Source organism: Pseudonaja textilis, chromosome 4 (genome assembly GCF_049901715.1).
Source record: "Pseudonaja textilis isolate UNSWEBS1 chromosome 4, rPseTex1.2, whole genome shotgun sequence".
In the NCBI taxonomy this organism is placed as follows: domain Eukaryota; kingdom Metazoa; phylum Chordata; class Lepidosauria; order Squamata; family Elapidae; genus Pseudonaja; species Pseudonaja textilis.
The window spans coordinates 49,951,569-49,978,937 of record NC_141993.1 but is presented as its reverse complement, the minus strand read 5'-3'; the positions used below and the strand labels follow the sequence as shown (position 1 = coordinate 49,978,937).

The 27,369-nt window shown below is 38.5% G+C and overlaps 1 protein-coding gene across 1 annotated transcript; it reads left to right on the top strand.

The window, feature by feature from the left end:
• Positions 1–1,410: 1,410 nt before the first annotated feature.
• Positions 1,411–26,812, top strand: RRP12 (ribosomal RNA processing 12 homolog). Its single transcript, XM_026701196.2, has 34 exons — positions 1,411–1,863; positions 3,181–3,407; positions 4,295–4,378; positions 4,830–4,906; positions 5,531–5,636; positions 5,960–6,076; positions 6,217–6,355; positions 6,955–7,082; positions 7,338–7,436; positions 7,520–7,611; positions 7,701–7,812; positions 8,023–8,123; positions 8,238–8,352; positions 8,969–9,111; positions 10,550–10,671; positions 11,257–11,321; positions 11,467–11,629; positions 11,855–12,009; positions 12,183–12,250; positions 12,702–12,795; positions 14,479–14,637; positions 14,740–14,820; positions 16,002–16,107; positions 17,524–17,631; positions 18,448–18,605; positions 18,927–19,018; positions 22,110–22,268; positions 22,421–22,593; positions 22,739–22,840; positions 23,624–23,673; positions 24,143–24,221; positions 25,235–25,302; positions 26,042–26,124; positions 26,347–26,812. The coding sequence occupies exons 1-34, from the start codon at positions 1,725–1,727 to the stop codon at positions 26,447–26,449; spliced, it is 3,867 nt and encodes a 1,288-aa protein (XP_026556981.2). The 5' UTR covers positions 1,411–1,724; the 3' UTR covers positions 26,450–26,812.
• The last annotated feature ends 557 nt before the right edge of the window (positions 26,813–27,369 follow it).

The following is a 27,369-nucleotide window of genomic DNA, read 5'->3' as shown; positions in this document are numbered from 1 at the left end:
AATTATAAGCAGCCCAGAGTCATTGACTAAAGTAGGTAGCCATAGAAATTGAACAAATTAATAAATAATTCAGATCACTGATGGATGACCTCTGCATATAATTTCAATGTAGTTACTAGGAATCAAGGTTCATGTGACAGCATCATTAACTTTTTAGTATTATCACTGTCTGCAGGCAATGGCAAGCATTTAAATTTAATGTCACAGAAAAAGGACTTTTTGTTTTTGTTTTTAAAATGATTATATCCACCACTCAGAAAAATAGGGCTAGTCCTATTAGAGTGAAGATGATCATCTTATATATTCATATTGGGTAATGGAATTCATTATTCTTAGTCAGCCAGATGTTTAGACTGGATTTGACATTTTTATCCACCTATTTAGTCCTTCCCAAGGACCTGGGATAGGCAGATGATGTTGTTTGATGGTATTGTTGGAAGAATTATCCTTCTGGGTTCAGTTCCAAGTGGGGAAAAAGACACTGGAAACATGGAGGCTGTTTGGAAAGATGGTTTAATGGTGGACAGGACCCTATAGCTTGGAGTTCCAAAGTGAAAAGGATGATCACTTGCTTCAAGATGTTGGGTGAAGGAAAAGAAGAGGCAAGATGCTGAAAGTGCAATTGTTTTATACCCTCTGTTGGCCCCACCTTACTGTTTTCTTGTTCCTGTGTAGAAATGTATTCCATTGGCTATCAGACTCCCAGGGGCGGGGGTCTTAGCTAACTTTGTAGGCTTTGTCTGGACCACATGACTTCACCTGAGTGCTGGCTGATGCAATCTTCCCAGGCCAGGTGGTGAGATGGGTAGAGGCCTCTGTTATGTAGAATACTCTGGCCCAGGCCTTACAGGTCTGCCCATTAACAAAGGTGGGGGGGTGACCTGCTTCTGAGTTTTTATTTCCCTTTTAGGGGAAGTATTGTGCCTTTTAAATATTTCCTAGGATATTTCATTTTTCTAGGAGAGGGATGGGTGCTAACTTTCTACATGACCTACAGTGTTAAAGGTTATTACTAATATTAGCATCAGGCAGAAGTGTTTTGGGGATTCTCTTGAATGTAAAAAAATAATAATTGCCTGACTTTAAGTACTGTACTGTGTCCCTTTAAGTTTTCTCCCAAAACCCTTTAGGGAAAAAATCTTGGGTCCTCCCTCCCCCCCCCACCTTTCCAGACAATTATTACAAGCTTGCATCTCCCTCAACTTCATATCTGCATAATACCAATGCTGCCTTGGTTGTACTCTTCAGACAAATTCTATTCGGAACAGCCAATGTAAATATAGAATCAATCAGAAAACTTCAAAGTTCTGCTGTGTTAAGGTTTTTAAAAATTGAGACAAAATAAACTGCTTTCCTTGCCTCTTTTATTTACATCAGTGTGGACTTCATCTCCCAGAATTCCTCAGCAACAGTGCTTGCTACAGAATTCTGGGAGCTGAAGTCCACAATCTTAAAATTGCTAACTTTGAAAAACATTGATTTACACGAAGGGACAGACCACAGTTAGAAAGGTGTGCAGGGTCAGAAGGAATTGTAATCCAAGTCGGAAAAGAATAAGGAGGTCGGAGCCCACCTTCGGCTTTTTTTAACTAGCTGGCAAAATGGAAGAGTCGGAAGTTGGTGCTCAGCACGGAAGGGGATAACCGGAATTACTTAAAATAAAGTAGACGCGGCACGTGGTTTGGGTCTTTTTCTTTGGCGAGCCGTGGCGAGAACCGAGCGATATGGGTCGTTCGGGCAAGTTGCGCTCCGGTACAGCCGGTAAACTTAAGCGTTGGCGCAAAGGGCACAGCAGCGACAGCAATCCGGAGGGACGACGTTACCGCCTGGCCGCCCGTGGTCGTCTCCTCGCCCCCCGGTCAGGTACGAGCAGTAGCCGCAAGAGCCACAGAGACGATCATGGCTTTAATTCCGTTGCGGTAGCCGATTCTTTTCCGTTTAAATGCTGATCAGCGGCAGCGGCAGCTCTTTGAGCGTTAATGAGAAATAACGATTCCACTTACAAATGTTCTATGAATTTTGAGTAAAAATAGATCAGCCATGTCTGTTTGCGTATGAAACATCTACATCTTGAAGCTATAATAACTTCATCATAGAGATCATGTACACCAGTGGCCTGTTGACTTAAGGATCTTGTTTTGGACAAATGGCTGTCTCATCTGAAGATCTCCCATGAAGGGGAAATCTGTCCCACTATAGTTAAGAACTATTGATATTTAAAAAATTTTTCTTAAGATCTACCCTGACTCTTTTTTTTTCATTTTATCAATGTCCTTTTTAAACTGCAGGGCTCAGAACTGGACCCAGTCTTCCAAGTTGGGCCGAAACAAGGCAAAATAGATGGGATGGTTACAAATAGGTCCCCCAAAAGTGCATGTCTGTTTAGCAGTTATACTGCCATATCAAGCCATGTCCAGCTTGGATCTGCTTGGGCTTGTGAATACCCAAATTCTATCATAGATACTTAAGCCCTCATCCTATACTTTTGCCTTTTATTTTTTCCTCATAAGTGTGACTTTACATTTCTCCCTGTAAAAGTTTGTCCTGTTTTAGTCCACTGTCCAAGCTAGATCTTTTTGAATCTTGTCTTTATGTACAAATGTGATAAAAATGTATCCTCAAACCATTCATCCATGTAGTTAATAAAATTATGTGGCCTTAGAAATCCATTTAATAGTTTTTTCATCTACCTTATATTTTAACATTTTCTTAATGAGAGTATCATAAAAGACCACATTCTTGATCTCAGCAGTTGATAAAACCTATATCAAAATCTTCAATAGATCACATCCTCAATGTCATTTCCCCAATCTATTCAGCTTTGTTAATAAAAGTGGAATATCATTTTGTGATATTTATTTTATTTTGCCTTTATTATTTTTATAAATAAGGCACTATACATCCCAGTACCCCTTCCTCCTGATATTTCCCCACAACAACTCTGTGAGGTGAGTTGGGCTGAGGAAATGACTGGCCCAAAGTGCTGTTTCTTGTTAATTGCTGCATTCCTATTCAAATGCTTACAAATATGCTATTTAATCTTATATTAGGACATCATTTTGTATAAATTTCTATTTTGGATCCCTTTAGGCAGCTTAGCTTATTATTTATGAATTTCTTTGTGTAGATTATCTGATAGTGATGCTTCAAGAATTAGCTCAATGTTTGCCTTTCTCACAGAAAACAGTAACCTGACTGTAGATGCCCTGAAACTACATAATGAGCTGCAGTCATCAGGACCTCTGCCTAGAGAGAATACAAAGTCTTTTGTGGTGGAAGATAACAGTGAATCTGCTAAGACTCACAAATCATCTGCAACTTTCCTGAGTGGCTTGACTGACTGTACTAATCTCACCTTCAGCAGAGTGCAGCGTCTTTGGGAATCCAATTCTGCTGCTCATAAGGAGGTATGCAGCTGCCAATTTTTATGAAAACCAACAAATGTGATTAACAAGATTTTCATTATTACTTTAAGAGAATAGACTATAGGGATAGTGAAGTGCAATAATACCACCCAAATAGACTGGAGCTGTTGAACCAGCAAGACTTAGCTAATAAAGTTGTTTTCTAATGGATTGGATCATTTGGGGTTTTTTTTGCTGTTCATTGGTTTTAATAACTGCTAAAAGTACTGTATATGGTTAATATTTCTTTCATTGGTCTCCAGAGATAGTATGTACCATTCATTAAGGAAATAGGTTATAGTAATAACTCTGCCTCTTCAATTCAGTCAAGCCTGATAAGGAATGCAAGGGGAGGAAACCGGTGTTGTTGGTAGCATCTTTGCTTCTTTGGAACAGTTTATCCCCAGATAAATAATTCTATTATTTTGGAAATGTTGAAAAACCTGCTTTACCATCAACCATTTGGGGTTTCAGTTTTCTGTGACTTTTAACCATGTTTGAATAAAATTTCATAGGCTGGGTTAATTTATTTTTGAACCTAATGTTTTTAGGTATATTTTAATGTGAGCTACCCAGAGTCAATATTAATATGGGTGGAATACAAATTACAGAAATAAAGATTCATTAAGTAATAGCTGGACATTTTCCACTGTTCTTCTATTACCATGGAAGAAAGGAATAGGACAGAAGATACCCAAGGCTGGAATTTTCTTTGGTGTCTCATATTTGGTACACTGTCTGGGTGGATAATAAATGCTGCTTTATTCACAGCAGTTGTAAGAGCTTGATGAAAGGATCAGCAAGATTTGTGTATAAATTGAGAAGTATTATACAATGAATTTTAATTGGGTGAATAGAGTTTTTGACTCTTTAATTTGGATTTCTTATAGATATGTGCAGTATTGGCTGCAGCCACAGAGGTAATCCGAACACAGGGTGGTACAGAAAGTGAGACAGAATATTTTGGTGTATTGGTAAGTATCAAAAGAAATATATCCAAATGATAGCCTGGAAATTCCAGAACATTGAAATGTAAAAAGCAATATGTTTACTAAAAACAGAACGATGAGACTCTAAAAATATCTGAAAAGCCACAGATTCCCTCTTTATGCTACAAGTTTTCATTTTGCTCCCTTGTACGTTCTGTAGGCGGCTTATTTTTTAAAAAGTACCCTTCACCTTTTTATCTCAGAGATTTTCATTGGGCACTATAAATGTCAGTTATCTGATCACCAATCTGAAGCTGGAGAGCAAACATCTCCATGCTTTTGACTGCTGGATGGAGCAAGGTGTAAGGCATGGAGAACCAACAAGTATCAAAAAACAGTGTATAGATAGGCTAATGTGGAGATCAGTTTCTTTCAGGATAAAGTCCCACGGATCTACCTTTTCTCTGCGTTTCTGAGCTGTGTTATGTCTCCTTAGATGACTACTTTGGAAGCTGTGGAGTCTCCCGAATCCTTGGCTGCTGTTGCATATCTGTTAAGTTTAGTGTTGAAGCGGTGAGTTCTAGGAACACGACAAGCATTTTTATGGGTTTGGGGGTGCACTTTAGGATAATTCAGAGAAAAAGGGATCAAGAAGGACACTATAAAATTTTGTGCAACGAAGTTGGTGTCTTGGACAAAGATTCTACTACAAATTAGACTTGATCTTGCAAAGTCAGTGATATCCGTTTTTAAACTTATTTAAAGGAAATATTCTTAGGTTTATATATTTTTATAAAAGTTTCTTATATATTCTTTTTATGTAAAACATTTTGAAACCATTAGTCATTAGTCATTTCTTCTATTATGGTCCCTTGTCACTGTAACTGTGTCCAATCTGCTTCCTCCTTGAATTTGTTACTGCAGTAGGTGGATGAGGGATGATTAAAATTTCACAGTTTGCTGTCTCTTTGTGTCCTTATTTTATACTTAACGGGCATATTAATGATGCCTTACAAAAAGGTAGTCTGTGTCATCAGAGCCTGTGCATCTTATAAGTGGGATTGCAGGTATAGCAATGTGAAGTGCCACAAGTGAGTTTAGTTGCACAAGAATGGAATCACTGAATGCAAAAGGCAGTGGAATGCTTGTTACTAATTCCTCTTATTTGATGCCTGTCATATTCTGAATCTTCCCCAGGGTACCCAGCCCTGTGCTGATCAAAAAGTTCTCCGATGTTTCCAAGGCTTTTATGGAAATTCTAGGCTCACAATCTTGTGGAGACTCTACTTTGGCTCTACGATGGGTAAGTGCATCAAAGAGGTCATCTATGTATTATCTAAATATTACATATGGGATGCTCTTGTTAATAATTGAATGTTTCCTGCAATGCTCTATATATTTTAAGAGAGAACAAATCTGTTAGAAGCCCCTTTGCTCAGCATTTTGAACTGTACTGTAACAAGTGAAGAAATGCTGGATTGAATTAAGCCTACTATTAGACTGTACATGATTTTGCTTGATGCCTGTTTCAGGTATTTAAAACTGAACTGTTTTACAGACAGATGCTTCTGGGTATCCAATGTTCATAGGACAATGCCTCATTGCTATCCTTTATCTCTTTATCAGGTCCTCTCCTGCCTTGCTACATTGCTACGAAGACAAAATCTGTTAGCATGGAATTACCCTGTGACAATGCAAGTTTTCCATGGTATTCTCAGCTTCACTGTCCATGTCAAGCCCAAGGTGAGTTTGTATATTTTATATGGTCCATGGTTCACAGTTGTTTAAATCTGATTGTTAAATGTCCGGTATAATATGGCTTGAAGTTGGGCAAATATTCTAGCTCAGCCTGCAGCCTCTCCCATCTTTCTTGTCTCCTTCAGGTCCGCAAGGCTGCTCAGCATGGTGTCTGCTCTATCCTCAGGGGTAGTGAGTTCCTATTTGGAGACGGAGCTCCTCCACATCACCCAGCTGCAATTTCTACTGCTAAGTTCTGCATTCAAGAAATTGAGAAATCTGGAGGTATCTAATTCATGTGATAAGAAGCTGTTCCATTTATCTTTCTTTGGCTCTAATTGTGATCCCTATATTGTTCCCCTGAATTCTATGTATTCTGGTTTCAAGAAAAAAAAACAGCAACATTTTAGCAGAAGAGCTGTGGCTATGATTCAAAAACTGGTTGAAAGGGCAAGAGGCAGGAGAATTGCAGGTATTCTGCAGTAGCACAACTTTGCAACCCATGCAGAACTCCTGGATAAATGATTTGAAAGTAGTCAACTCCTTTTTTGATCTTCTAAAGCAAATTTGCAGAAAGGCCAACTTGTTTTTCCTAGAAATATTTTCCCATTTTAATTTATGTCTAATCATCCTTTTCCGAGGAAGGATCATTTTAATTTCAACTTTGCAAGTAAATATAACACTTTTTCTGAAAAAAACCCTCTTACGTTGATTTTGTTTATTAAAGGATTTTAATATTATATATTTTTATTCCACAACTTTGCACAATACCAGGATGTTTTTAAAATCAGCTTGAAGAATGGAATGCAAACTTTGCAAGGAGCAATAGTAACTGTGTTGTGTGTTGAGAGAATAATAGAACTAATATTTGTTTGGCTCCTCAGGTGCTAAGGAGGCCACAACAACTTTGCACATGCTGACTCTGCTGCGTGATTTATTGCCCTATTTTCCTGCTCCAGCTGTCAAATCTTGCTGTGAAACCTTGCTTCGAGTTATGACCCTCAGCCATGTAGTAAGTGTTCCTCCTCTTTTTAGGTTGACTTTGTGCTGCCTTGTCTTTTGAATGCGGTATAGTCACAACTGTGTAAGCCACTTGGAAGACCAGAGAGCTTTAGTGGGAATGAAGAACAAAGATGGATTACCTCTATCTACTCCCCTTGTCTTAGCCTAGTTGAAAACCCAAATGCCTCTTTTGACAGAAATGGAGAGGAAAAGCAAGAGCAGTGATTAATTGTTATTCATTTTTCTTCTCCCCGTCACTGCCCAGCTAGTGACAGCATGTGCTATGAAAGCTTTTCATAGCCTCTTCGCTGCCCAGTCATCTCCAATGTGTTTGCCAGCTGAACTTAATGCCCAGATTATCATGGTAAGTAATGCAATGATTGGGTGAAAGGTGCACAGCCAGCCTTGGATGTTCAAGTAACCTTTTCTGTTGTTCTGCACCGCCAGGCTCTTTATGACTATGTACCCAATGAGAATGACTTGCAGCCTCTGTTGGCCTGGCTGGCTGTCATGGAACGTGCACACGTTAACCTTGCAAAGTAAGGGTGAGATAATAATGGGGCAGATTTATGTGGGGATTGGAAAATGCTGTTCAGATAGTCAGAAATAACTTTTCTTTTGATTTTAGGCTGCAGTGGGATCTGTGCTTAGCTCATCTTCCCCGTCTCTTCAGCATAGCTATGAACTGTTTCCTGTCTCCTCACAGCCAGGTGGTGGATGCTGCCGCCCAGACCCTAATGGTATTACATTGCCCTTACTTCTAGATGTAGAGCGCAAAGCTGGCAAGAACTATATTTCAGGGACTTTATTTCATTTAATGTAAGAACTGTGGGGCATTTCCATGTGCAGTTTTGTGATGAAGCACTTCCTGCATTGTCATTGTTGGCTGATGTGCTCTTGATCTGTATAGAAAACGTGGGCTGATGCAAATGTGAATTTGTGTGATTCAGGTTTTGCTCAATGAATGTGTGGCCCCTCTTGTGACAGAACTAGGACTTGTTTCATCTGCAACTCCCTCTGGATCTGCTGTTCACATTTGCAAGATGTTCAGGTACATGAAATAGCTTGGTTGGTTGCCGCAGTTTAACAACCTCCTATTCATGGATTATTACAAACATAGAATGTTGAGATTCTTTTTTGATTTGCCAATGGGTGTTTTTTCCAGAGCGGTGGAAGAAGGTCTGACATACCAGTACCACGCAGCTTGGGCCTCAGTGTTGCAAGTGCTGAGGGTTTTCTTTAAAACATGTGGGCAGCAGTGTCATCCTATAATGCAAAAGGTAAAGGAATGCTGTAGGTCATTAACATTAATGGCACATGAAACAAGCAGGGAATTCCCAAGTATCCAGATTAAGAATAAAAACATCTGTAGAAAGTAAAGCCTTTGGGTTATTGATTGCTGTTACCTGGATTTAAGAACCTAGATAAGGAGACAAAATGTGAGTTTATACAATTAGTATTTGAAGGCTAGTGATTTGAACCAATACAGGGAGAGATTTTTTTTAAGAATGATTTTCTCCACTGGATATGAAGGCACTGCAGTTGGATTTCTTTTAGGTACCCCGTTAAAAGAATTAAGTGCCCTCCAGAACCAGGCACAATTCATGTTTTCAAGGGGAGAAGACTCCAATAAAGGAGACAATGCATGAATAAGCAGGCTTTGGACTTCTCTTGTTAATCTTTTGTTCTTAATTTTGTTAAACATGTTCCAAATTTACATTATTTTATTCTGCTTCTTTTTTCGAAAGAAAAAAAAAGATTTATCTTTGGGAGTTGTACTGCTGAAATTCAGCTAAGAGACTCCAAAACCCATTGGTTGCCAGCTATGCTTAGAGGATATGAAAAATTGTGATGCTCTTTCCTATGTAATCCTTTCTAATTTCCCTTTTGCTGCAGTGTCTGCAGTCCCTAGCTGATCTGCGCAGTTCCTCGCACTTTCCCCACACTGTGTTGCTTGATCAGACTCTGGGAGCCGCAGTGGCCACTATGGGCCCTGAGGTAGTGCTGGAGGCTGTTCCCCTAGATATTGATGGCACAGAGTAAGTAGAGTTTCCTTCTTCATATTTGTAAAGCCATTGCATGTGATGTTTCTGCATTATTATCATTCTGTCTTCTGAACTAATTTCAATAGACATATGAAGCAGAGTCCAAAAATGTGTTTGAGGTAGGGAACATGTTTTAAACCAGCATGCCTCAAGCTTTTAAATTATAGAGGAAGGAGCAGTATGACTTGTAATTTCATTGATTTTGCAAAGATACTGAAAGCCACTTGGTTCTTCAAAGCAATGCCCCCATTTACCCTTATTCGTTTACTATTATTCACAGGTTTTCTTTGCAGTTGCACAAGGCATTAAGAGAGAACCCGCTGATTAGCTTAGGCATATACCAGAGCCTGCCGATTATCTCATCAAAAATCAAAATTAATGAATTTAGCAAAGCAAAAAATAATAATCTCATTTTAGTTACCATTCTTATCTGGTTTGTAAGCTTTTGTTGTGCTTTTAGTTGTTTTTAAGGACTTTAGCAGTGAAAAAGAGAAATATGTATTGAAATAAGTTCATAGGTTGAAGGGACAAATAAAGACAAATAAGTGTATTTATAAATTATTGAATTATTTAATAAATAACAAATATATTTGTAAATGTTTTTTAGTTTTATTTTGTATGGTTGTTTTGGTTTTCTTAACAACTGAGTTTTGCTTTTGTCTGTATATCCTGGGATTACTAATTTTTATAAGGAATATCAGAAGTTATCCTTTCCAGACTCAGATTTCTGATCCATCTTCTGGCATGGACTGGCAGCAATTTTCAAGAATTTCAGGGAGAAGTTTTTTCAGACCTACATGGTAGAGCTTTTACATGCTAAACACGTCTTTCACACTGAGCTGTGACTCACTTAACTAACTTGTTCCTTTGTCAGTTGATTTTTATACAATTACCTTGGTATTACTGGGCATCAAACTGGGACAAAAATGTGACTTTCAGAATAAGCATCTGTTGTGCTTTATGTGGAACTTTTGAAACCTGACATCAAATAAAGCAAAGATAGCTGGAATGGATCTGTTAGGCACGCAACCCTGACACTTACCATGTTTCATGCTCCACAACTTAATTTTTGTGTTATTAATTTAAGCTTAATAGAACAGGGTGCCAATCACTAGAGGTATTTGAGGAGTCATTGGATTGAGAAGGAATCTTCTTGTGGTTTGAGTGTATGACTGTGTGAATTTGAAAGAGTTCCCTGCTGACCCATGTCTGTTTGGATCTTAACAGTTAATGCATAAATTGAGGACTACCTGTATGTTCAAGAGAAATTAGGAAGCCATCTGACCAGAGTGCTTGAATTCTATGGTTCTGTGACATTTTTGTGGCTAGCAACAGAAAGCACTGAGAAAAGCATATAATCACCCAAATCAAACATACTCACTGCTGGCATTTCCCATCCCCTCTTAATTGCGTACCGTTATATTATCTACAGGGAAACATTGGACTTTCCTCACAGTTGGCTCCTTCCTGTGCTCCGAGACCACATCCAAAGTGCACCACTTGCCTTTTTCTCCAGTTATTTCCTGCCACTTGCCACTTCTTTAAAAAACAGAGGTAATTAGACATCCAAGTAGCACAAGCCATATTACTTGCAAGTAGACCTAAGTTTTGGACATCAAAACCGTGTGACAAAATAAACCTGGAGAATTTATCACCTTTAAGTTGGAGGTTTTCAAAAATAAAACTTAGCTTCTTAAGGTGATTTTTTTTTTCTAGGAGTTTACAGTTTGGACTACTTGGTATATATAATTTTATAAAAATCAAGATTTAAAATTATAGGTTAATTGCATTTTTTGTCTTTACCTCTACATTATGAAAAGTTTTGGAAGGTATTCAATAAGCAAATTATTGATTATCGATCAAATGTAGACAAATATGTGTCAAATATCTAATGATATTGCATTAGTATGTATATTTCTGATACAGACCCAACGTTGTCAGTTATTTTTCCAGATTAACTGTCACGCAAGGAGGGAGGTGTGTTTTAGAATTAGCTTCCAGCAATGCAGCTATTATGGTCATGAACAATGAAGAAACTGGGAGAAACAGTTCGGTAGCATCTGGAGAGTCATCTGTTTCTCATTCCTATCCCTGTGCCTATGGAAGCGCAATTACAAATAGATCTCTCTCTTTTTGCAGCCACCGAGCTTGCCCAGGCAGGTCAGGACCTAGAAGCTAAGATCTACAATACACTCCAGTGGCAAGTGAGGAATTTTGTTTTTGGGTTGGTTGGTTGGTTTCTTTCTTTTTTTTTTTTTTTTGATAGCTGGTATAAAGCATATTATGATTTTGACATAGGAAATATCAGTGAAGGTAAAACGTGTTGACCTTGCCTTTTTTGTCTTTCAGATCTGGACCTTGCTGCCAAGTTTCTGTAACCATGCTACAGATGTGGTTCTCTCATTCAAAGGACTGGCACGCACTCTAGGCACGGCCATTAATGACTGTTCTGAACTGCGGCAGATAGTGTGCCAAGCTTTGCGCAGGCTAATTAATAAGAGCTGCCAAACAGGTAAACATGACTTGTTAATTGCCATATTGGCAACATCTTCACCTCATTTCTGTTTATTCCTAGACTCAGACAATAAAAGATTATGATGCAATCTTCAGAAGGTTTGTCTGGGATTGAAGCTTCTGTGGTGGAAAGGCCTGACAAGAGTCCTTGTTAAACTGCCTGAAAATCCTTTGATCTCAGAATAACACTTTCTTCATTCCATTTCTCTGCTTCCATTTGCAGAGGCTGAGCGTGCTGAGGTTGGACGCTTTGCAAAGAACTTTTTGCCCATCATGTTCAATGTATACAGCCAAGAGGGTGATGATAGTGAGAGCTTAGTGCACCGGCGCTCTTTGCTGGACACCATCCGGGCTTACTTGACAGTTACTGAAACAGGGGTGAGTAGCAATCTTTGAAAAAAAAAAATATGGGTCTCAGAATTCACCATTTGCTAGAGTACTAAAACAGGAAGATGCCTGAAGCAAAAGTGATTTTGGAATTTATGGTGGTGTGCTGCTGGTACTGGAAAAACATCTCTATATGGAATTTTTTATTTTATCTTTCACTGCAGATGGTAAATTCCTTCCTGGAGAAAGCTTGTGAGAAATTGAACAGTTCTGATAGTTCAGAATTCACTAGGTAAAGTTTGTTTATTTATTAGGTTTGTGTGTCACCCATCCTGTCTAGGTGTAAAGTTACCAGAGAGAGGCTTTATCTTGTGGTGTTTTCTTCTATGCTTCAAGTGGATATGCTCAGCATCTACCTTATATTTGCTCCAGAAGATAGGATATAAATCAGAATTATCTATATCGATCTGTGAAACATTTCCAAACATCTTTTATTTTTGATCCCGTTATCTTCTGTAAAAATTTGGGGGATTTTGTCCCATTCATTAGATAAGGTGAGAAGGAAATGCGGGATGAAATAAATTTCAGGGTGAACTACGTAGTCTTTCCGTTGCTAATTCTAGAGTAGATCTGGTAGTTTTATGCCATTATAAGAAGAATTAGTTGTCTTCTATTCAGAAAGAGTTCAAATTCATAAAGATTATTAGGATTGTGTTCTTTTAACTGTGTCCTCCTTGCTGCAGGCTTTCCATTTTGGATTTAGTGGTGGCTATGGCTCCCTATGCTGATGAATCATCTCTGCATGCTCTGTATGGCAGCATCCACTCTTCCCTGCAAGTGAGTTACTGTTCAGCTGTTGGGTTCTATGTTATGACACTTCACATTGCAACCCTGTTGTTTTTGGTCAGTGAGGCTATCAAATCGAAGGAAGAGATCTAGGTAACACATTTCTTTTTTTGAAGAAGAAGCAGAAGCTTGCAAACAAACTTTGTTTGGCGAGTACAAAATAGTGGTGTGAATTTACCCACGTTAGTTGTCACAATTCTATTATCTAGAGTTTTGTTGACCTAATGAAATAATACTTAAATCAGATCCACTGCTGTCCTTTTCAATTAAAAAACTAAGGGGCATAACTATATGTAATCCTTATTTCGTGGGGCTGGTGAAAAAATGTTTTATTAACTGAGGGAGCCATTTATTTTTAATTTTTTGTACTGATAGGAAAGAAATTATTTGAATTTTGTTGATTTTGTGGGAAAGATCCATATAATGTGTTTAGATTTTTATTTAAACATCCTCTCAGCCACTTGAAATTGCTCATTTGTAAGCTTTTCCCACAAGGCTTAGACCAGGCCAAGACAGCATAGCAATGGCCATTTATTTGATTGTTGGATTGTAGCTATTTCTTGAATTTATTTGTTTTATGTGCTGCTAAATCCTTCAAGACTCCAGAGACCTTATAAGAATAGATAATATGCACTGACAACTCACTCACCCCAAACAGTAAAATACAAGCTAAATAAACTAAAAGCATTAAAATGCCCCAAATTCAGAGGCCCACCAAATTGAATATTGCATTATTTTTGGTAATTGGGCATCCCCTGGGCAATAGTGTTACCACCAGCAAATCCTTTCAACCTAGAAGCTCCCTATAATTAACTCTATAAGGGCTTCTGACATGAAAACAGACAGACCACTTTTCAGAAGGCCTTTGTCAAAGAGGCCACTGTCCTTTCTACAAGGAGGGTAGAGGTAAGATAATTGAAGAGCTACATTTTTGGGTCTTAGCCAGTGGTGGGATTTAAAAGTTCCCACCACTGGTTCTGTGGGCATGGCTTGGTGGGTGTGGCTGCAAGGGAAGGATTGTGCGATCGTGCGTGCATGCGCACCAAATCTGCGCGTGTGTTAAAACAGTAAAAACTAAGTTACTGCGCCTCTCTGCTGTTTAGCACAGCAATCTGCTCTGCCAAGCCAAACAGCTGAGAGGTTAAAAAGGACCTAGGAGCAGGGACAGGCAGGTGGCTCCAACTGCAGAACATTGGAGAGGCTCGGAGCAAACCAGTTCTCTGCCAGCTGATCTTCGGCGCTACTGGTACGCCAGAACCAGGCCGAACCAGTAGAATACCACCATTGATCGTAGTCCCTCTTACCTCATGAAAACGAGGCACCACTTGCAGTTTTTCTTAGGTAGTTGAGTCTGAGTGGAGTCTTAGCATTAAGTCATGTAGGCCTTTATAAGCCAAAAGTAGCACCCAGAAACCTAGTGGCTACTCTGCAGCCTTACAAAATAGGTGTAATATTCTCAAAGTAACAAGCACCAGCCAATAAGCAGATCACTGATTGTGAATCAACTGCACTTTCCAAGTGGTCTTTAGAAGTAGTGCCCAAAATGAAACCAGGGAGGCCCATCGGGATATGGTGTCTTCCCTTTCAAGGTTATGAGAATTGAGTCCTTGTGTTTTTTATATATGCACATTATACTGTATACTTTGAATTATCTATTTGATCTGATTATCCTAGAACAAAGATCATAGAATACAGAAAAAGATTTATCGGGTGCTAGAGGAAGTGTGTGCTTCTGACCAACCTGCGTGTCGTAATTTTGTACTAAGTCATTTGGAGGAACTGAAGAGTGCTCTGTTGGACTCCCTAACCAGTGCAACGTCACCTGCTAAGAGAGTAAGGAAAACTTTTTACCACCCAAAGTAAATAAGATGTAAACTGTGATGGATATCAAAGAATACTGTGTATATTTCCATATTGCTTTTTTTTTGTTCTTAGCCCCGGCTGAAGTGCCTCTTCCATGTTATCAAACAGCTGACAGTGGAACATGAAGATTTTGTCATAGCCCTGGTGCCAGAGGTGAGAGAGCACAGTAAAAGAGGGTTTAGCACAGCCCTGAAGAAACTGGAAATTTGAGTGTAGAATTATGTTGTCAGAAGATGGTGAAAAATTAAGCGCATGGAATGAAATATTCATCATTTTATTCATTTATAAAATGTCAAATCTGCTTTTCATTATAAAACCATCCCTGATCTTTGGCCATGACATTTAAGTAAGTTTAAAACAACCTCAGATTTGAAATGCAGCAATTTCACAGTAAAAGATCTCTGAAAGTATTGTTAACTATTTAAACCAAGCAGAATAGAATAGTTTATTGGCCAAGTGTAATTAAACACACAAGGAATTTGTCTCCGGTGCGAAAGCAACAGGTAAAGCAACAGTGTAATAATCATCGTAACGATACCAGTAAGAAGAGGTAGTAAAGAAGATGGAAAGGATGATGATAATGATGATGATGATGATATATAACAGGAGTAATATACTTAGACATAAGACATAAAACATCAGTAACAAATCAGAAGGTGCAATAGAAACTTGGATGAATCCAGTTGACTATGAAGGCTCTTACCAACTTGTAAAAGAGAGAAAGAGACCATATCACCTTGCTTCTACATTGCTTTCTCTTTGTTGCAAACTTTAGGTCTTTCTCTGAGCAGGGTCATATTTCTCTTCAGCACTTTTGTAATGAAGTTAGAACCAGAGTATCCTGGAATGTGTTACTACTAGCATTTGCAGGGGTTATGCAAATTAAAGATAGCAACTTTCTCCATTACAGGTGGAAGAGTAACTCCCTTCAGTGTTAAGTCTGCTTATTTTGCAATAAATGTTGCTGAGGAGTTAATGGATCTGTGTTTAAGTTTAAATAACTCTTTGGCAATAATTAAAAATATGTTCTCATTAATTAGTTGATTTTAGTAAGAAATTATACATTCCTCATAGTTAAGGAAATCACCTACAGTACTGAAAACTTTAGTCATCTAGTTGAGTTTTTCTTGAAAAACTGTGGTAGGAAATTTGTAAATTAGCTTAGTTTTGTTACTATTATTGTAATTGTAAGCTTTAGAATAATGTTTGGAATTCTAGCCCCTTAGTTTTTCTCCCCTCTTTTTAAACGAATGGCAACTCATGAAGATATTAAAATTATGGTGGAGGCAACAGGTAAGTGATCGGACTGTTGACCATATCTTTGCTCCCTCCAGGTGATCCTCTGCACCAAAGAAGTTTCCGTGGGTGCCCGCAAAAATGCTTATAATCTGCTGGTAGAAATTGGTCACACCTTTATACGCTTTGGAGTCACTCCAAATGGTGAGTCCCAGTTTGCTTATGTGGGGCTTTGCATGAAAAAAGGTGTTTCTCTTTGTCTTTCGTTGCCAGGCTTGCTCTTCTCTGGCTCCTTCCTTGTTTATACAACATTGCACCCCTTTTCATCTTGAGTATTTCATTTTTTCCACTGTTTTTCACTCTTATGACAGTTGCAGCATCCCACAGTCAGAGGATCAAAATTCGATGCTTGGCAGCTGGCATGTATCTGTAGCAATAGCAATAGACTTATATACCGCTTTATAGTGCTTTACAGCCCTCTCTAAGCGATTTACAAAGTCAGCAATAATCTGGGCCCTCATTTTACCCACCTTGGAAGGATGGAAAGCTTAATCAACCTTGAGCCGGTGAGATTCGAACTGCCAGACTGCAGCCAGCAGTCAGCAGAAGTAGCTTGCAGTACTGCATTCTTAACCACTGCACCACCACAGCTCATTTATGACGGTTGCAGCGTCCCAGGATCATGCAATCACCTTTTGTGACCTTCTGACAAGTCAATGGGGATGCCAGATTCACTTAACAAACATGTTTCTAGCTTAACAATTGCAGTAATTCACTTAACAACTGTGGCCTGCCGTTAATTCATAAAATGGAGTAACTGTCTTGCTTAACAGCGGAAATTTGGGACTCAATTTGTGGTCATAAGTCAAGGACTACCTATATAATGTATTCCTCAACAAACCACAATGTGCAGTTTCTTTTAACTTTAGTGTCTTCTGCGTGTCCTGTTTTTGCCCTTCCCAGCATCGGAGAGGCCGAAAACGGGATGCACGATGCTTCTGGATGCTGGGGAGGACAAAAATGGGCCCACATTCGCTCTATTCTTTTGGGGTGGGGGCAAAGTGCATCCTGTAGTTCGAAAAATACAGCATGTCATCCCTTTTTGGCAACTGGTCTCCATTGGCCTTATCTCTTCATTTCCTAGATTTTCCTCACTTCCTTAAAAGCATCAAATTCTGTGTCTGAGATTAGATAACCATGATTAAAACTGTACTTATCTTCTCAACCTCTGATATGCATTGTTTCCCATCATTTTCCCCTTGTTGCCTGTTGTTAATACCTTTGTTCTCATCTTAGAATGCTGTTCTTTCATTAGGCTAGATCATGATCCATCCACCTTAGTGGCTTCTCAGGGATTCATTTTGTATTTTTAAAATATGTCAAAGTTCAATTGAGCTATGACCATTATCATTTAGAGGTGGGTAAATGCTGATTTCCCAAGATAACTTGCTTTGAGACTTGGGTTTTAACATTATCTCCATAGGCTATTTTTTTCTTGTACAAATTTCTGTTCAATTATTGGTCTTGGGAGGCTTTCCATTAGTCTTGTTATAAGTTGTGTTCTTGAGTACCTGATATATACTGTAATTACAATACAAATTCTTGCATGTTTCCTTTCAGAGGGAATACAGCGTTATCTCCTCCTGATCTATGCTGGCTTAACTGGCTCTGTCACTATGATCAGCTGCACTGTGCTTGCTCTTACCCGTCTACTCTATGAGTTCAAAGGTGAGAAAATAGAGGCTATCAATTGGTTTAAATAAGAGTTTACACCATCAACAGTTGAAAGCAGAATCTCTTTCTTATACTGGCAACTGCTTTAAGATAAAAAGACTAATGTTTGGGGCTGCTTTTAAACTGGGCTGGGTTGAACATTTGTACAGATATATCTAGGATGGTGTTTCTGGTATACTGAGTGTCTTGAACAAAGAAGTGTAAACCTGACGTTTCCCAGCACAGTACCTATTGTTGGCACTATGAGTCATAGTAGGTTACTACTTAGCTGCAGAATTATTTGTGTCTGGTAGCAACTCAAAGGATGCTGTTGTTTTCCTATGACTTGGAGAGAATCGGATGAATTGAAGTTTACACTTTTAATATAATTCATTTTATTCATCTTTCAACTCCTTCCCTCAAAACGGCGCTATAGAGCACTGCACACCAGAACAACTAGACACAAGAACAGTTTTTTCCCCGAAAGCCATCATTCTGCTAAACAAATAATTCCCTCAACACTGTTCAACTATTTACAAAGTGTATACTGTTAATCTTCTCACCACTCCTTATCACCCATCCCCTCCCACTTGACTGTTTCCTAGTATGATTTGATTGTTGATTGTACCCTATGACTATCGTTAAGTATTGTACGTTGTGATTCTTGATTCTTAATGAATGTACCTTTTCTTTATGTATACTGAGAGTGTTTACACCAAGACAAATTCCTTGTGTGTCCAATCACACTTGGCCAATAAAGTATTCTATTCTATTCTATTCTATTCTATTCTATTCTATTCTATTCTATTCTATTCTATTCTATTCTTGCAGAAAATATTGGGTCAGATACTCTGGAGCAGCTGGTGAAACATGTTTGCCTCATGGTAGGCTCGCGAACTCGGGATGTTGTCAAATCAGCTCTGGGATTCCTTAAGGTGACAGTGCTGCTCTTGGACACAACATTGCTGGGTCGGCACTTGGAGACTATGGTGAGAACGGGAAAGCATACTGAGGGATCAGTACTTTAGGAATGAAGATAGCCCTCGTTTACATAATTAAAAAAGAGGAATATGGAAATATATTTGAATCCTCAGAACCTGTCCTGCCATAAGTCACTCTTAAGTTTCTTATCTGTTGAAGTCCATTAGTTCATCTTTTGTCCAGCTCTTTGTGGTATTCTTTCCTTCCTATTGCAATTGGGAAGTAGCGAGGTACCAGTCCAAGGTGTTGGGGCAGATTGACAGGAATGGCTTATGGGGAAGTGAGGTGTAGAGAGTGGCCAAATTTTAAAACTTTGTGTTTTTCTACAGTTAGAAGCCATTGGAGGATTGACAGATGACATGAGGCGCCACTTCCGTATGAAGCTGCGAAACCTCCTTTCCAAATTGATCCGGAAATTTGGGTTAGTGCTGAATTTAAAGAAGGAAAGGGCTAATATTGTGATTAGAGAGAGAAAACAAATCCACCTCATTACATTCTAGAAATATCTAGAATGGCTATCTTGCTTTCTTGATTGGCTGGACTTGAGACAGCCCATTTTAGATACAGGAGTATGTGCATGTATATAAACAAATGCACATACAAAAATAGAAGTTCTCAGGGGAAAACAAGGCACTGAGGTTTGCAGTTATTTCATGGGGATCTGCTCATTTTTCCTCCTTCTCCTGAAAGTACTTCTTAGTTTAATCCCAGATAAGATAATAAGTCTCTTTGGTCCTTTCCATTCTCATCACTACATGCAGAGAGACAGGAAATGTTCAGAGGATGCTTTCCCACAAGTTTCTTTTTCTTTTTGCTCGTGAATTCCCTGATAAAATCTTACCCTGTGAGGCTGCATTTTTTTCCTAGTTGTAGTCACCATTTTTCCATAGTATTAATGAAGGGAGCTAACAGATTATTTGAAAGGGGACCATCCCTGTGAACAAAGGCTCTTTCTCCCTACTTTCTCTCTTTACCTTAATTTTCAGTTATGCCCATGGGTAACTTGATACTGGTAATATACTTCACTGCTAGGAATTTTTTTTACTGATAATGCACAGAAATAAGAATCATCAGGACAAAAAAAATTTAAAATTAGCTTTATATTGTTATTATATTATTATTATTATTATTTGCTGAGAATAACACTTATAGTAGATGACCAGGCTGAGCTCGAGGGAGGGGTCAAACGTGTCATATGTCATGAGTCCCTACGTGCCAGCAAGAGATCCAAGTCCAGCCCATCTTGAATGCCTTCTTAATTTCCACTCATTTCCTTTGACCGTTAGTAGCTCAGATTTTTGTAGAGAGCTTAAGCTTCCAATAAATCTTTATACTCATTTGCACTGCCTGAATCTCCTGATTTCTCCAGTGCTTGACACACCTATGAATTAATCTAGACCCCAAAATATTACTGAAGAGTTGCTGCTAGGCATTATCAGTCACAACTTTTGTATAGCAAAGGCCACATAGATTTTTAAAAGCCTAGGTATTTTAATAGAAACATTGGGATCAGTCAGTTTAATGAAATTTGTAATTAGTCGAGTGCAGTATGTCCTTTGAAGCTGGATTTTCCTTTATAAAATTTAGACTTTCAGATTATATCACCTATAATGGGTCACCAACCTTTTGGACCTCAGGGACGACCAAACTCATAATTTTAAATCCCAGGGACCACTAACAGGTTCTGTGGGTGTGGCCTAATTTGTGGGTTGGAACACAGCGCTTTGACGCCTGAGATTTGAGCCAGTCAGTAACGCCCGCCCGCAGTTCCGCGTCGTCATCAAAGCGCTGTGTTCCAAGCCAGGTCTTCATCCTCGGAAACAAGTGGTAGTCACTTGGTGCAAGATCGGGGCTGTAGGGCGGATGAGGAAAAATCTCCCACTTGAAAGCATTCAGGACTTCTCGAGTGCCGTAGTTCGGCCATTTTTAAACTTAATGCACCATTGGCGCACTCCACCTTCAGTGATGATGTTGTCCCCGTACACTTCACACAGTTGCCGAAAAATTTCAATCGGTTTATGGTTTTCTTGCCAACAAAAACCTTTTCACTACTCGCACCTCACAACTTGAGGGATTTTCAATTGCTGCACACATTTCAAACGTTTGCTGTGAAATAACGGGCAACGATACGAACCTCCCACTAGCACAACTAGATGCAGACTGAGCGGCGGACGCACAGACCAAAGATGGCCACGCTAGCTCCGCCCCTTCTTGCTACAGACGAAAACGTAATCTATTTTGTGGATAGCCCTCGTATATATACAAGAGAATATTGATGAGGAAAGAGTTAAACAGTACTTACAGAATGCTAATTTACCTCAGATACCTAAAGAGATTGAAACAATGTTAGAAAGCAATATAACGATGATGGAATTAACTGAAGCACTCAAGAAGCAAAATAATGGAAAGGCACCAGGCCCAGATCTACTTCCGGCAGAATTTTATAAAACATTACAAGAATCATTGAATCTTCCATTGCTAGAAGTTATGAATGAAGTTATGGTAAAGAAGAAGATACCTAAATCATGGTCAGAAGCCTATATTACACTTATTCCAAAAGAGGAGGCTGATCCATTACAAATTAAGAACTATAGACCTATTTCTCTACTAAATGCAGATTATAAAATCTTTGCTTCAGTATTGGCAGAAAGACTTAAAAAATATCTAAAAGCAGAGCCGAAGATCTAAAGACTAGCTAGAAAGCAAGAAATCCAACCATTTCCTGCTTCCTAGCTGATCTAAATCTCCTGGCACAGCAGAACAGCTGATGTTCGGAAAAAGGAAAAATAGCAATTTAGCAGGCAAGTTTGCCGGGTAAGGAGTGAGTGGGCGGGGAGGGTTTCCGCGGGCCATGTGGGTGGCGCAGTCTTGTGTTTCCGTGCAGTCTGGATTAATTGCTTTGTGGGGGTGCTCTGGGGGTGAGATTTCTCTGCGGCCCACCAAAATTTTCTCACGGCCCACTAGTGGGCAACCACCGACCTATAAGATATAGATGAACTTTTATGAATAAATTCTTCGGTAAACATTTCGTAACAATGATTTATAAATCAAGCGAAAAGATAAGGTACTGTAAAGTTTGATTATGCACATTCTTAGAATTTATGCCAGATGTGTTTACAAAAATCTAGTCCATGTGATTAATTTTTTGCTTGTTTTATAACTCATTTATGATATTCAGACAAATAGAACCACAAGTGTTCTTTCATCTCAGTCACTTTGTCTCCCTTCATGTTCAGAGAGTTAAGAAAAAGAGTAGCAACCATGTTTGTGGAAAACCTGCTTTTAATTGGTATTTTTAAACTGTTTTTGTAGAAATCAGTTTACTTTCAATCTCTTTTTGACCTGTATTTGCACTGTTGAAAGATTATTGAATTTGGCTGAAAATTTAACAGTTCTTACAAGCTTAATGAAACTCTGCAAGTTTGGATATTTGACTAAATTCCATGATTGGGGGAAAAGTTTATGAAAAAAATTGATTTCCATGATTTTGGATTATTATTTTCACTTCCTAGGTTTGAACCCTTGCAGGCTCTGCTTCCTGAATCCTATCACAAAGTACTGCTTAATATCCGTAAGGCAGAATCAAGGAACCGCAAGCGACAAGCTGTGAAAAGGGCTGCAGCCACTTCTACAGAAGAAGAAAGAACTTTAGCACCACCTAAGGGAGACAGGTATGAATGAGGTGCCTGCTCAGAATCTTGATCTCATAGTAGGAGGGAGATTAAGAATATCGTTAAGGCTGATTCCAAGTGCTTTGGAATCTGAAATGATCTATGGACTCTCCATAAATGAACCCGTGTTGTTTCTGTGCCCTTGTCTGTAGCATTGAGGATATCTTGGCAGACTCAGATTCTGATCTAGAAGATGAGACAGAGAAACAAAAAGGAAGAGCAACCAGGAAAGTGCTGAGGCAACAAAATCAAGCTTGGCTTAAGGAGGGAGAAAGTGATGAGCCTCTCAACTTCTTGGATCCAAATGTGGCACACAGGGTTTTAGGTAAGATGAATTTTGAAGATGGTCTATTCTAAGTTCATAGTGTTTACTACTTCAGTTTGATGGGGAAGATGATTGATCAGTATGCCCAGAGTGGAAGGTCAGACATATTTTTTTCATAAGTCTTTTGTGCTGTTCTGTCATGTAGCTACCAGGCCAGGCACTGCCCAAACTGGAAAAGTTAAGCATGATTTCAACTTATCAGCTGATGGTCGCTTAATCATATGCGAAGAGGAAGAACAACCTACAGGTATAAAATTCAGCTGTTGATTAAATGCACATCAAATAACTATCCAATGATCATTCCATAATTCTACTTTCTATTATCAATTGATTACAGAAACAACCAAAGCTATTTAAACAGAATGACCTATACAAGAAAGCATTTTAGATTTATATATCTAGAATATCTTTAATGTGATATCTTGGAGCTTATGGGATATAGAACCCCTGCAGCTTCTCAGTACAGAATTGAGATTATTTTTAATGCAGGCATTAAAAAGTACTGGAAAGCGTGCAGAGAAAAGCAACAAAGATGATAAAGGGCCTGACGGTTAAATTGTATGACGAATGGTTGAGGCAGCAAAGTACAGGATGTCTACCCTGTCAAAGAGAAAGATTAGGGACACAAGATAGCTGCCTTCCAGTACTTGAGGGGCTGTTACAAAGAGGGGATTCAGTTATCTTCTAAGACACCAGAAGGCAAGACAAAAAGTAATTTGTGGAAGGTGGTTAAAAGAGAGATCCCACTTAGAAATAAGGATAATATTTCTGACAGCGGAAGCAATTAATTAGTGGGTGCTTCTGGGTTGTGGGTGTTCCATCACTGGATGTTTTCAAAAATCATTTGACTGGGATGATACAAGGCTTCTCCCTTGGAACAGGAGGTTGGGCTGGAAGACATCCAAGGTTGCTTCCAGCCCTCCTTCTACTCTTTCTCCTATCCATAAGTTTTATGAGAAGGATTTGGCTTAAAATAACTAGGGTACATATTTTGTGCTGCATCTGATCTCTGTTATGCTGTCTACCACAGGGCTGAATGAGGAGTCAGCAGATTTAATGCAGGAAGTTGGAATCAAGAATGTAAGTGAAGAAGGGGAGGAACAAGAATTGTTGGCATTCTCTTTAAATATTAAGAAGTCTTTATACCAATACTGTGTAATTTGTTTAAGAATTGAGGTTGAGTAGCATAATGGGGACCATCTGAACCAACTCAAAGAATTAAATTTGATTCATTAAAATTAAATGACATTGAAATGATCATTGCAATCACATATTTTCCCTTATGTTACATTCCTTGTATAAGTTTGGCGACATCTTTGGTAATTGTCAGGACTGAATACAACTGTGGGTTCGCAAGTTGTGTGTCTCTACCCTAACTTAGCATTGTGATGGCTGTATTTGGGACATTGGGAGACAATTACATTTGACTTATCAGGATAGATTCCCTGTTGCCATTAAATAACGCAGGAAAGAAGAAGGCACAGAAATCTTTACAGAAGATGGTTGATCTTACCAAGTGCTACTTTGATGCATGACATCTCTTTTGCAGAAGAAAGCTCGGAAACGTCGCTTTCGGGAAGAGGCAGATGATGAAGGGCTTCCTGCTGATTCACAGCCACAATACAAAGGTTAGGATCTTCCTCTGGAGCTGTTATGGAGTGAGCCACCGCTGCACGGATTCTGGTGTACTTTGACATGAGTGGGCGAGTGAAATAGTTACTTAGAAATAAGACATTGATTAAAATCAGTTATGTGTTGTACATCTGTATGATAATCAGTTGAAAGAACCTCACTATGGCCTCCCTCTGCTTCCATTCTAATCTTGATGCATTGAGCCAATCGTGATAATGATATGAGTTATTATACATAATGTAGAAATTGTCTTTGGAGACTCATGTTAAGTAAGCTACGTTTCATGAAAGCATATGCCTTTTAATAAAACGTTAGTTAGAAAAAGTCACCTACCCTCTACATGAAAATTTACAGATAGAATTTGACATGACAATAATTGAGATGAACAGTGTGATTATTAAGCAAGTTATCACATGACCATACCCAGTTTTATGAGTATCTATACCACAGTCATTAAGTAGATCACTGCAGTCATTAAGCAGATTCAGCTTCCCCAATTGACCTAGGAAGGTCGCAAATCGTGGTCACTTTCCTGAAAGACATTGTAGCTATTGTAAACGTAAACAGATTGGCAAAAACCCAAATTGTGGTCATGTGATTATAGGGTGGTGAAACAGTCATAACTTCAAGGATAGGTCATAAGTTGCTTTATCCAAGGCCAATGCAGCTTCCAACTTTTTTTTTTTTTTTTACAAATAGTCATAAGTATTATCTGTACCTTAAGTAAAAAGTACTGGTTATTTTCTAGGATATTGATTTTTAACCGATTTTTAAATGTATAGTTTTTATTTATTGTTTTAAGGTTTTATATCATGTTTTAAATATATGACTGTGAGCCACCTAGAGTCACCTCAATGAGAAGAATAGCATAGAAGTTTAATAATAAATAATTTCCAAGGAGCGAACAAGCTGCTTCTCCTTTTCAAGCCTGAAATTCTTTGTAAAAGTCATAAGCCAACTCATACTTGAGGGTCTAGTTATTCCCCTCCTGTTTGTTTACTCTTTATAGCGGGAGGCAAAGGAATTCATCGGCCTGTTAGCAAGAAGGCAGCACCTGGGGCAGAATACAAAGCAAAGGTAAGATCATAAGGTGATTGATTGGGTCCCAAATCTGACGTAGGTATAGGAAGTTACTTGCTTTCCTATTGTAGAATCATCTGTCATAATCTTGTCAATTGAAGCATGGGTTTATGATAACCTCACGTGCTTTGTAACAGAAATGGAAAGTCTATATCTTTTTTGAGGGCATATTCTTTAGGCATAATTTAAAACAGGAGTAGGGAATTCCACCTTAAAAATTGAGGTCTGAGATGCTCATTTATTACTTTTCCTTCATATTCTTTCCCACCTTCTTTTCCATGTTGTTGAAGCAGCTTCCAAAGTTTTTTCTTCAACAATTCCTCAAAGCTGTCATATCTTTTTAGCAACCTTTACTAAGAGGAGGGTGGGGAAGAAAATAGGCACAAACCCTAAGAAGTGACAGTCCATACTTCTTGCACTCTTTTTAGGGAAGTTGAGAGGAGTAGATTACACAGAGAAAAGATCATTCCCTCCCTCCCTCCTCTCTATCTATCTATCTATCTATCTATCTATCTATCTATCTATGTGTAAAAACAGGATTATATTGATAATCTATAACATTAAAGTGATATTCAAATCAAATTTAGTATCAAGATAGTTCTGAATAACTGACATATTAATAAATATCAAGTCTTTTGGAAAGCTAGTGGAGGAATGGATATGGGGACTTAGGGCTGCTAACATGTACTTTGCTAGATTGCCTATCACTGAACATACATTTTATTGTTTCTTATAGAAAGGCAAAGGTGACATCAAGAAAAAGGGTGGGCTGGATCCTTATGCATACATCCCACTGAACAGAGCAAAACTAAACAGGAGGTAAGGATGGTAAAGAGTGAAAAAGGTTGCTAGAAACCCAGAAACCAGTGATAACCTCCAAGTACAGAAAATCCCAACTCAAAGAATATTGTTCACCATAATCCATATATTTTATCTCCAAATATATAAATTACTTTTTTACTCCCTTAAACATTTTATCTGGTCAAATGTAGACAATATTGATTAGCCTCTGTACTGATTATCATCTATTCTCTCTGGTAGGAAAAAAGCCAAACTTCAAGGACAGTACACGAATTTGATGAAGGGGGCTCAGCGTGGTGCCCAAGCAGGCAAGAGACTCTTCAAAAAACAGACCCATACCTGAAGGAGAAAAGGCCATGCAGAATTGATCTGGAAATCAGTTCTTTTAGGTCACTGGACAGTGGATCTGGTTGCTGCTATTCCACTCACTGAGTTATTTCTAAAAAAAATGGAATGTGGTCATTATTCCTGCGTATTGGCAATACCTATTGTTTTCAGCAAAAAGAATAGTAAAAAATGCATACATCCTCCAATTTTTATTTATGGACCTTGTAATAGGGGCTTTCTTACCAGTTATTCTAGTTTCTTTCACAGCTTATGAGCAGTGTGAGCAAATCTAGAACTTTGGGTTAGAGACTGATTATTGCTTCCTAATGAACACTTGAGCAATATATAATATAATAAATTATGTTTCTTTAGTATAATATAGGCACTGGTCTGTGAAACCTTTTTTCCTGTCTATTTTCTTTCAGTATTTGAAGCAACTTGCTATTTTTGTTTGGTAACTACTACAAATTCTCCAAGAGGTCTGGATTTATTTGGTAGTAGGTAAGAACAGAGGCAAAGTTAATTAAAAACAAAAGAATTACTTCCAAGGAGAACTTAGCTTCTGAATAAAATGTTGTAGCTTGGTACTTTTATTGCTACTATCAGACTAGATTAGACTAATTGGAAAACTGATCATAGCCCCAGATCTGAGAATAAGTACTGTCATGTGGAAAGCTAACTTCTACAACCAAATGTGTGATTTAGGTTTTGCACACATTTTCTGATTTGCTCTATACAAGAATTTAAAAAAAACCTGCCTCCCAAACATGAAAACAGTGATCAGTGGCAATAATTTTGTTCTGTTCTATTGAAAAAAAGGGAATGTCAAATTCCATCATTGATTTTCCATTTTCATTTAAAGGCAATGATGATGATTCTGAAGCTGTTCAACTGGCAGATTTAAACACTTTCCAGCTATTTCGCTGATCTAAGATG

Bases quoted from the DNA above. Each gene is read 5' to 3' on its own strand.
- RRP12 (XM_026701196.2), top strand. From the start codon at position 1,725: ATGGGTCGTTCGGGCAAGTTGCGCTCCGGTACAGCCGGTAAACTTAAG. The intron at 9,112-10,549 runs GTAAGTAGAGTT...TATTATCTACAG, and splicing joins CTAGATATTGATGGCACAGA to GGAAACATTGGACTTTCCTC. The intron at 22,594-22,738 runs GTAAGATGAATT...TCTGTCATGTAG, and splicing joins TGTGGCACACAGGGTTTTAG to CTACCAGGCCAGGCACTGCC.